Raw genomic sequence first — 11,739 nt, forward strand, 5'->3', positions numbered from 1 at the left:
AGAGATCGATGCCTGCGTCAATGTCTCTGGCAGCTCACTCTTCGCCAATACCTCACCAAACATTCCGATAAATGTGGTGCCAACTCCATTATAAATGCCTTAGAGAACTACGCCGGAAAGCAATCCAGCTCTGCAGCCTTCCCCGATTTCATCCCCTAATGCTACCGATCACTTCCCTCCGCCCTTGCGACTCCTCCAACGCCTGCCTCCTTTCTTCCTCCAACCTTGGAAACTCCAATCCAACCAGGAACCATTCCATTTCCCCTTCCTCTCCACTCGGCACTACCCTGTATAACTTTTCATAATACCCCCGGAACACCTCATTTATCCTCCCTGGCTCTAACAGTACCTCCGCCTTCTCTGTTCGCATCTTTAAGATTTCCCTGGACGCAGCCTGCCTCCTCACCTAGTGGGCCAGCATGCCGCTTGTCTTCTCCCCATGTTCATATTGCAACCCCCTCGCCTTCCATAGCTGCCCCACCACCCTTCCCATTGTCAACCTGCCGAACTGCCCCTTCAAACTCTTCCTGTCCGCCAACAACTCTTTAGTGGAGGGGCCCCACCTCATTGATCCACCTCGACTATCTCATCCAACAACCGTCCATCCCCTTCCTCCTCCTCCTGTCCCTGTGCGCCTTGACTGAGCTAATCTCCCCTCTGACCACCACCTTCAAAGTATCCCAGAATGTGGATGCCGCCACCTCCCCATTCTGATTGATTTGCACATAGTCCCCGATTGCTGACCTCACCTTGTCACAAAACCCCATATCCACCATCAAACCCAAATCTAGCCTCCATCCTGGCCTCTGCACCTGCCCCTCGCTGAGCCTCACCTCCAGCCAATACGGCGCATAATCAGATATCACAATTCCTGCATACTCCACCACCCCCCCCCCCCCCCCCCCCACCCCCGCCAGCAATACAGCCTGGGCACCACAAAGAAATCAATTCTCAAATACACCTTATACACATGAAAAGAAGGAATACTCCCTGCCCCCCGGGTCATCCGTTCCATAAACCCTCCAGCTCCTTCGCCATCCTCAACCTTCTCATTGACTTGGGGCTCATCCTGTCCACACTCAGTTCCATCAGGCAATTAAAATCTCCACCCATAAATTGATGTAGATCCAGCACACCCCTCACAAACTCCACCTCATCCTAATTTGGCACGCATATGTTGACCAGCACCACAGGCATCTCCTCCAGCACCCCTCTCACTATCACATATCTTCCCTCCGGGTTATGCACTTCCTTGGCCCCCACAAACCCCGTTCACTTGTTCAACAAAATGGCCACCCTCTGTGACTTTGAGTCAAACCCTGAGTCAAACCTCTTAATCGGCCAATTTAACCCATGGATGCTCCATGTTACAATTCTTACCGGAGACTTGTGCCTCCATTCTCCTCTACCGTCCGCCATCATCCCCCTCTGGCTCTGCCTCCTCTAATTCCACCCTAAATCCCCTCTTCGTCCATGAGCACACTCAACCTCCAACTCTGCCACAGCGCAATCCCCCTCCCCCCCTCACTGATCCCTTCTTCACCTGTGCAAGTGCCCTTCTCACCCACAACCCCACCCAGCGGGCCCCACCATACACACCCGTTACCCAAAGAGAAAAAACACCCAAAGTCACAAACCATCCCCTCTGTGGTGTATTGTTCTCTGAATCAATGGACGGAAATCAGAGGAGAATCCCTTGCACAGGCCAATCATCTTGCCCAGCTCAAATCGACAAACATCTCGGGCGGAATTCTCTGACCCCGCGCCGGGTCGGAGAATCACCAGCGGGCCGTGCCACGCCACCCCGGCACACGATTCTCCGCAGAGCGGAGAATTGGCACCGGCGTGGTTGGCGTGGCACCAGTTGCGGGCCGCTCTACGCGGCTGGCCTACTGATTCTCCGGCCAGGATGGGCCGAGCAGCCGTAAAAAAAGAGCCAAGTCCCGCTGGCGCCGTTCTAACCTGCTATGGGCTGGCGGGACCTCGCCGTGTAAGGGTCGGGTGCAGCCTTTGGGAGGGGGTCCGACCCTGTGGGGGCCTCCGATGTGGCCTGGCCCATCGATCGGCGGGCCAGCCTCTGTGGCTGGGGGCCTCCTTTCCTACACGCCGGCCCCTGTAGCCCTGCCATGTTGCGTCGGGGCTGGCGTGTTGAAGGGTGCCACTGCGCGTATCCTCATTGGCGCCGGCACAACTGTGCATGCGCTGATCCCGCGGTGCACAATTTGCGTCGGGATCTGCAGCTGGAGCCGACGAACCGCCCCAGCGCAGTGCTGGTACCCTGGAGGGAGCAGAATTAGTCATGGGAGCGATAGCGTTTACGACAGCGTGAACACTTTGCCGCGGGATTGGAGAATCCCGCCCCTCAGATGAGAAATCAAACCAGGGATTCCTAGGTTCAATGAGTCAGTGCCACAGATTCCACTTACCCAAAAATTGGGGAAGCCGATCAGTATTTGAATTATAGTGTTTGTGTGTGAGTGATGTACTGAGATAAAGGGCCGTTAAATGCAAGTTTACTTTGTGGCAAGAGATCCAAGAGCTTTCGTTTAGTTTTAAACTCGGGAAAGTTCCAGCGGATCTGTGCAACTCCTTTCAAATGATTTTGTGCCGAAATATTTTAAGAGTATAATTCATGGTTTTCTTCACCATCTTTCCGATCCCTTACAACATGTTATTTTATAATCTATCTCCAAAACAATCATGGTCTCACATGAATGAAATTTACGAAATATTGATTTCCTACACACTTAAATGGGGAGCTGGTTACACCGAATAACTAATCGTATGTAATCTTAGTAGAATTCGTTGCCGAGATGTTTGGAATAAATTAACAATGATTACATGTTTCTCTAGGTTGGTTCATCGCGCTTTACCTCTCTCGATGCTGACACACTAGAGATGTACAATTGGACTCCAGACATGCCTCGTCCAGCCTTAACTTGAACAACTTGACCGCTATTTATTAACCCGCCGCCACCAGCAGCACCTTCGGTTGTGTCTGTTGGCACAAATCGCGGTAACTGTCAGAATTGCAAGAGGTTCTATGGAAGGGAATGTGTTTTAAAGGCGTGGGCAGCATTGCCCAAATTAAGATTATGAAAAATGTAAATTTTAGTAAACGACCACGGCTATTGCAGATTATTTGAAATTAGTAAAACTTTTGAAAAGTATCACGCTTTGAAAGCCTATTTCCTTACGTAAATGTTAATGAGTAGGAACTGGAATAAGGTGACAATTCTGGGCGTCATAGGGGATTCTACATTGGGTGATTGGATGTTTCTGGGGCTGGAATCTGGATCTCAGGTTTATTTTTAAATAGAAGATTATCCTACCCTCCTCTCGCTCGCTACATTCTGTCTCGGTTCGATTCCAACTTTTGTTTCAGACTCCAGCATCCGCCGTATTTTACTTTTGTGCAGGTTAGGTGGATTGGCCATGATAAATTGCCCTTAGTGTCCAAAATTGCCCTTAGTGTTGGGTGGGATTACTGGGTTATGGGGATAGGGTGGAGGTGTTGACCTTGGGTGGGGTGCTCTTTCCAAGGGCCAGTGCAGACTCGATGGGCCGAATGGCCTCCTTCTGAACTGTAAATTCTGTAAAAAAAAAGTTATGACTTTACGACGACTCCCGGTGTGTGGTTTGTGGACATTATTCTAGGCTAGCATTCCCGTGCAAAGCTGTAGCTATGTTGTCGGGATGTGTTCCTCTTTGGGTGTGATATTAAACTAAACTCTCTGAACGTGGATTTAGAAGATCTGAAAACATCCGGAGAACAATGACTCCTGTAGTCCTGATCAGCCGTCGCCACTCAACAACATGTCAAAAAAGAGTCACCAGTCATTCAGATTTAATCACTGCATAGGGAAAGTGTAAACGCCTACGGAATTCATGATGTGGGAATGTTTGGGGATGTTTCTCGGAGTGGAGTAACTGCCATCTCCTCCATTTTTTCTCTTTCTTCTCGGACCTGAAGCTTCGGACATCACCCTCCTGCCAACGCAAGATGGCCGCCTGGACCCGTCTGCCCATGCGCGCTGGTCCGTGCATGCGCAGACCATCCACCACCGCTAGCTGATTTCGCTTTCCATCTCAGTTAATGGACACCGCACACGACTTAGTCGGCAAGTCGTTCGGAATATCCAGCACACAAGTATTTTACCGACGCTTGGAGAAAGTGTTGCAGTGTTTTACGGGGAGTGGCAGGGATCGTTAATAAACGCCGATGCTTTTAACTCTTGACTTTACTGATCACTTCGCCCCATAAAGATGGCGGGCGCGCCTGCAACGGCGAATGTGCGGTGCTGGCAGCAAATGTGGCTTTCAATCTCCATCCAGTTATTGTCCCATTGCCCATCTTCTGGAGGCTGCCTGGCGTTAGAATTTGGAAAGAGATGGCAATGGCATGATGTAGTTTTATTTATCCTGTATCCCATCCTAATCCCTAGCCTTGGAATCTGACATTACTGTTGAAGTCTCATGTTAAAAAAGAATATAACACATAAGTGTTGCAATGCGACCATGAGCTAGGTCTAAAATAATATGAAGGATTTCATAATTGTTGTGTTCCGTGATCCTGTCTAGTAATGAATCTACAGAACTGCTGGTGACTTAGCCACAACTCGCATTTATTAATGTACACAAGGTAACGATTAGATACAGACCAAGTTATATTAGACTCTCCTGGAATAACCCTTCTGCTTGACTGTCCTCATGTATGCTTTACAACTTTCTGGCCTTGGCCGGATATCAGCTGACGCTATTTGCTGGTGGGAGGTCAGACTGCTGAATACATGGCCAGCTATTGGTGGGTGGTCACACTGTTGACTACATGTAATATTATCAACAGGCATATCACCACAGTAATGACATCTAAACTTGCAGCATGGTACCATGGTGGTTAGCACAGTTGCTTCACAGCTCCAGAGTCCCAGGTTTGATTCCTGGCTTGGGTCACTGTCTGTGCGGAGTCTGCACGTTCTCCCCGTGTCTGCGTGGGTTTCCTCCGGTTTCTCCCACAGTCCAAAGATGTACGGGTTAGGTGGATTGGCCATGCTAAATTGCCCTTGGTGTCCAAAAAGGTTGAGTGGGGGTTACGGGTTTAGGGTAGATATGTGGGCTTGAGGTGGGGTGCTCTTTGTAAGGGCCGGTGCAGACTCGATGGACCGAATGGCTTCCTTTTCTGCACTGTAAATTCTATGAAATCGTTTGTTATGTGTTTTGTGCCTGTGAATCCTTACAGTATTTGCAGATCGAGATAATCAAAAGAAAGATACAATTTGAAAACAAATGGACATTTTAGCTCTTTTGTCGAATATCTTAACCTTTTTTCCCATCAAGGGATCTTAATATTGCTAAATGATAATAGGATTTTCATCTCCACTATCCAGAAAACAATTCTATGGGTGGATCATTGCCCATGTGAAGAACTTCCTGACGTCAGCCCCAGATATACCCTTTGCCAATTTGAAACGGTGTCCTGTTGTTCGACTGTCATGGTTTAATTTGAAATCGATCCCTTTTTCCTAAAATATTTATTATGTATAATTTTGTAAGCTCATAAGACCATGAAGATTCGAAGTAGGCCATTCAGCCCCTCAAGCCTGCTCCGCCATTCAATAGGATCGACATTCCTCACTTTCCTCCCCTTTCCCCGTAATCCTTGATTCCCTTACTGATCAAGAATCTATCTACCTCAGCCTTAAATATACACAAGGACTCTGCCCCTACAGTCACTGGCAAAGAGTTCCAAAGACTCACAACCCTTTGAGAGAAGAAATTGCTCCAAAATTCAATCTTAAATTGGCACCCTGTTATTCTGAGACTATGCCCTCCCGTCCTAGACTCTCCCATAAGCAGAAACATCCACTCAGCATTTTCCCTGTAAAGCGCCAGATCTGCCTGAAAAGTCTGTTGGTCCTAAAACTCGCATTTGAGCAGAGGTGTTTCAGTTTGGTTCTGAACGGTTCTCTATTTCCAAAGATTCTGCACAGAGAAAAGCAAGTACAATCCTAGCTGTTAACTTTATTCATGAGTGGTTTTTGAAATATATTGGTTTGCTTAATTGGAATATAGTGGCAGGCTTAGGAAGCAAGTTAAGGTTTTCTCTTTTACTTAAGAACTGTTGTAACTGTCAACAGTAAAGCTATTTCCTTGTTGCTAATGTGGCTTATTCTATGTTTAAATTAGAATTTGTTTTAACATAAGAGATACCTATTGGTCATTGTTATCACTCCCGGGCTGAAGTATTATTTCCTCACAGTTTTAAAAATTGAAAATAGTTGGATTCTCATCTGGGATCCGAATACTCTTTAACTAAGCTTTGGCTTACCTGTCCTAATATTTCCTTACATGGCCTTGTGTCATATTTTATTTGATAATGCTCCTCTGAACTGCATAGGGATGTTTTATTGGTGGTACAATATGAATGCAAGTTGTCACTTGTACCTCTTTCAATTTAGTATGCTAGGTTCGCTGCTCACAATGCAGTCTCCTCTATGTTGGGGAGACCAAACGCAGACTGAGTGACCACTTTGTGGAAGATCATTGCTCAGTCCGCATTTGCCCCGAACTTGTGGTTGCTTGCAAATTTAATTTGTCATCTAGCTCTCATCTTCATGTTTTTGTCCTCAACCTGCTACAATGTTCCAGTGAAGCCCAATTCAAGCACTTCATCTTCCAATTACGCAGTTTGCAGCCTTCTGGACTCAACAATGAGTTAAAACAATTTCAAACCATTAACTCTGTCTTCCATTTTGAATTTTCTTCTCTTCCTTCCCCCGCCCCCACCCCCGACACAAGTGTTAACATACATCTTGCGTTCATGTGTTTCCTTCCAGACAGTGCTAAGCTTTATTCTGCTATTGACACCTACACTGGAACAATGCTATCATTACCATTTCTTTTGCCTTGTGTGCCATGATATTCTGTCATTTAATCTCCCTCGTCCTCTAACCTATTCCTGTCCTTATTTTTTGATCTATCTGCCCCTCCTGCTTTTTTCAGCATCATAAATCCATCACATCGCTACATCTCTTCAGTTCTGAGGAGGATTCATATTGGACTTGAAATGTTGGCTCTACCTCTCCACAGATGTGCTAGAACTGCTGAGTTTTTGCCAGCACTTTTTGTTTTTATTTCTGATCTCCAGCATCCACAGTATTTTGCTTTTATTTAAGGAAGACATAGGTTGGGCTTATTTGCTTATTTCAGAGAGGATAGTAATGAAAATGAAATGAAATGAAAATCGCTTATTGTCACGAGTAGGCTTCAATGAAGTTACTGTGAAAAGCCCCTAGTCGCCACATTTTGGCGCCTGTCCGGGGAGGCTGGTACGGGAATCGAACCGTGCTGCTGGCCTGCTTGGTCTGCTTTAAAAGCCAGCGATTTAGCCGAGTGAGCTAAACCAGCCCCTAATAGTGGCACTTTGAATATTCATACAATTGCTGGGCTTTTGAAGGGAAAAAACACCAGGGGATTGATATCCTTGGGATAGATACCACTTCTATACCAATTGGCATAGATAGCCCGTAATTCCTGCTGGAAATATGGATGTCATATGTATATTTGATTGAGTTGTGATGACCCCTATGAACGAATAGTTTGGTAAAACTCATTGTCCGTAGAATGATAGAATCCCCACAGTGCAGAAGGAGCCCATTTGGCCCACTGAGTCTGCACCGACCCTCCGAAAGAGCACGCTACCCATGTCCACTTCCCCCATCCACCCCACCCGATCCCCGTAACCTAACCTGGACACTAAGGGGCAATTTAGCATGGTCAGTCCACCTAACCTGCACATCTTTGGACTGTGGGAGGAAACTCACGCAGACAAGGGGAAAATGTGCAAACTCCACACAGACTGTCACCCAGGGTCCCTGGTGCTGGAGGCAGTAGTGCTAACCACTGTGCCGCTTCAGGCTCATGAGTTGATTAAGGTTCCAAATATTTCCAGTACCCAAGCTCAGGGAGATGGGGAAAAGAGCAGCAAGTAGTTTGAAGTTGATTCAGTGTGTTGCCCTCTGGAGTCTAGATCAGAAGTTTATTATTTTAAGCCACACAACTTCTATTTATATAGTGTCTTTTACACAGTAAAAAGTTTCAAGGCACTATGCACCATTGCTTAAGTTCACAATTTGAGATAACACTTTATTCAATATTTAAAGAGTTGTACATTGACAGAGGTACTTTGCTCTGTAAGGAACATCAGCCATTCAAAACAAAAACATGGAACTGTCCAAGTGCCCTGGGCAACATTTCACATAGCAATATCACCAAAAAACATGAACGTTATTGTTATTTGTGGGACATTACCTGAGCAGAATAGAATGGTTTCTGTTTCTGTCAAAGTAACAATGTCCCAGCATTCCTATGTAATTCTGTGAAAATTATTCTAATAATAGTGTTAATACCATTTTGAAAATTGAGAGGCAAGATGCTGACGGCAGCAGTCTTGTCAAGAGTTTTAGACAATAGCATAAATCTCAAAACTAGAGCTGTTTTCAGGGGAAAAAAACTATTGTGGAACATAGGAATTAGGAGCAGAAGTAGACAATTCAGCTCCTTGAGCCTTATTCATTCAATCAGATCATGGCTGATCTCTTCCTGGTCTCAAATCCCCTCCCTACCTGTTCCTCGTACTCCTTTAGCCCATTTTAAAAATCAGAAGTGGAGTAAAGCTGGAAAGAATAAACGTTTACTTTCTGTTGCCACATCAGGATTCTATGATTCTATTGACAGTAAGTTAGTTATACTCAAGAGGCTAGGAATCCTATGGTGAGTAAGACACCTCCTGACCCACCAAAGCCTGTCCACCATTTACAAGGCACATGTCAGGACAGTAATGGAATACTCTCCACTTGCCTGGACGAGTGGAGCTCTAACAACAGTCAAGAACCCTACACCATCCAGGACAAAGCAGCCCGCTTGATTGCTCGTCCTTCCACAAACATTCAAACCCTCTTCCACTGACGAACATTGTAAGAAGTCTTACAACACCAGGTTAAAGTCCAACAGGTTTGTTTCAAACACGAGCTTTCGGAGCACGGCTCCTTCTTCAGGTGAATCAGCCGTGCTCCGAAAGCTCGTGTTTGAAACAAACCTGTTGGACTTTAACCTGGTGTTGTAAGACTTCTTACTGTGCTCACCCCAGTCCAACGCCGGCATCTCCACATCATGACGAACATTGGCACCCGTGTGTACCATCTACAAGATATACTGCAGTAACTCACCAAGGTTCCTTAGACAGCACCTACCAAACCCATTCACTACCACCTAGAAGGACAAGAACAGCAGATACCTGGGAACCCCACCACCTGGGGGATCCCGTCCAAGTCATTCACCCACCCTGACTTGGAAATTTAGCGCTGTTCCTTCACTGTCGCTGGGGCAAAATCCTGGAACTGCCTCCAGGACAGCATAGTGGGCGTACCTACCCCTCAAGAACTACAGAAGGCAACTCACTACCACCTTCTGAAGGGCAACTAGGGATGGCAATAAATGCTGGCCAAACCAGTGACGCCCACCATCTTTCAAGGCAAATAGTGATGGGTGATGAATACAGCTTTGGTGCATCACTCATATTCTAAGACTATAAAAACCAAGTTGTTATGATTGAAAGGGATATTCTGGTAAATCTAGTCTTATATTTGGTGAGGTTGCAAGGAGACTAAGTACACCTGTACACTAGTGAATGGCAGAGAGGAGTCATTAATTTGGTGCTGGTCTGAGGTTCCCCCAAACTGGGATTTCATCTGCAACATCTATCTTGAATCAGTCATGTGGAAAGGGATTTCTGCTATAATATGGGGATAACAAGAGTTTTCAGTATATTACTCGAGTATAAAACTAGTTTGTTATAGCTTGGGACAGCAGAATGCTTCCTACTTACATCCTCTCCAATCAATATCGGCGATAGATTAAAAGTAAAGTATTCTTTCCGATTATGCATCTACTTTTGTAAAAAAAAATCTCTTCTGTTAGATAAAATAGTGCATAAATAGTTACAATGTCAGATTTGATTTGAATGATGATTGGAAGGAGTTCAAGTCATACCTCTCAATCTCCAATCTGTTGAAAGGGTGAAATTTGGATTACACTGGGGTAGAGCCATGGTTTTCTGTGTAACCAGCAAATCAGCTGATTTTGCAGGCTTTCACACACTGCTGCTGCTCAATGTCAGTGCACCCTTATTAAAGCTGAAGAGTTGAGAGATCCTTAGACCTCTGTTATCACTGATTGTTGCACTGACCAGTCGGTGACCCTCTGACATTCCATTGACCGGGAATGTCCACACAGGGCATACAGAGGCCAACTGCAATGATGAACTTTTGCTGACTTTAATTTTCCTGCTGCTCTCAGACCCTTGCTTATCAAAGATCAGTGCAGATGTGTCATCACGTTTTGTGCCTCTGTAATGGAGCACTATGGGAGGATCAGATATGTTATTACGTTTTTGTGTACTTAGACAAGGGTGACTAGTGGACAAATCTTCACTAGCTGGGTTGAAAGTATTTAACACTTTCTGTTTACATACCATAGACTCATTATTGATTACTTCTCCTGTAATGGACTAAACTTCTATTAAAACTTAAGTGCTGAGTGATGCAGCAATATTTGATATTCAGTTGCAACACCCAGTGTAGAAGCATGGGCACAGATATTTGTAATGCCTGGGGATAGTGAGAATATTCATATTTAAGCTTTTATCTGAGTTGAGATAAAATACACCTGTAAAGCTTTTCCCCCAATTTGAGCTCCCTTCCTGATGCTGCCTTACTTGGACAAGTGATTGTTCATATAGTTCCATTGACTGCCTGTTTGAACCATGGCCAAATGTCGGCAGTGAATATCAGCAGATCAGTCAACAATGGTGGGCATCGTCCCCAAGTCTGAAGATACCTTCATGTGACATCTGTGCATCCAAATTTTGCAGAAAATGAAAACCCTGGCTGGTTTTATTCCCACTGATTTAAGATTTACTGAAAGCAATTATGGTGCCCCATGACAACACTGAGTCATCCTGAATTGGAAATATATCTCTTTTCCTTCACTGCTGTTGGGTCAAAATCCTGCTGTGGGTGTACCTACATCTCAGGAACTGCAGCGTTTAAAGATGGCAGTTCTTCCAGGGCAACAAGGGATGAGCAATAAATGCTGGTCTAGCCAGTGATACCCATAAATGAATTTTGAAAAAGTAATTGCCACATACTCTAGGGTTAGGGCTTTTCTCAGTGGAGCGAAGAAGGAAGAGAGGTGACTTGATAGAGGTGTACAAGTTGTTGAGAGGCATGGATAGAGTGACTAGCCAGAGACGTTTCCCCAGGGCGGAAATTGCTGTCACGAGGGGACATAATTTTAAGGTGATTGGAGGAAGGTATAGAGGAGATGTCAGAGGTAGGTTCGTTACATAGGGAGTGGTGGGTGCGTGGAATGCACTGCCAGCAGAGGTGGTGGAGTCTGAGTCATTAGGGAACTAACTAAGCTACTCTTGGACAGGCACATGGACAGCAGTAAATTGAAGGGGTGTAGGTTAGGTTGGCCCTAGATTAGGACAAATGGTCTGCACAACATCGTGGGCCGAAGGGCCTGTACTGTTCTGTGTTCTGTGTTCTATACTGTACCTGGGCTTTAAGTAGGGACTATGGGAAAGTTTTGAGCCTCTTAAAGAAATGTTTTTTCCCCCGAGTGAATTGCGCTGGGCTCTTGGTGGCCTCCCGCTGATTCACTTGGCCCAGTGAGACT

At 45.7% G+C, this 11,739-nt stretch overlaps 1 protein-coding gene across 1 annotated transcript in view; it reads right to left on the reverse strand.

Annotated features, from left to right (window-relative positions):
• The window catches only part of LOC119968590 (SH3 domain-binding glutamic acid-rich-like protein 3), a 30,294-nt gene extending 27,303 nt beyond the window's left edge, over nucleotides 1-2,991 (reverse strand). The window contains exon 1 of the mRNA XM_038801217.1: nucleotides 2,874-2,991. Coding sequence (XP_038657145.1) covers nucleotides 2,874-2,921 — 48 coding nt within the window. The 5' untranslated portion in view covers nucleotides 2,922-2,991. The remainder of the gene's footprint in view (nucleotides 1-2,873) is intronic.
• Between the last annotated feature and the right edge of the window lie 8,748 nt (nucleotides 2,992-11,739).

This window comes from Scyliorhinus canicula, chromosome 7, assembly GCF_902713615.1.
Source record: "Scyliorhinus canicula chromosome 7, sScyCan1.1, whole genome shotgun sequence".
Lineage (NCBI taxonomy): Eukaryota > Metazoa > Chordata > Chondrichthyes > Carcharhiniformes > Scyliorhinidae > Scyliorhinus > Scyliorhinus canicula.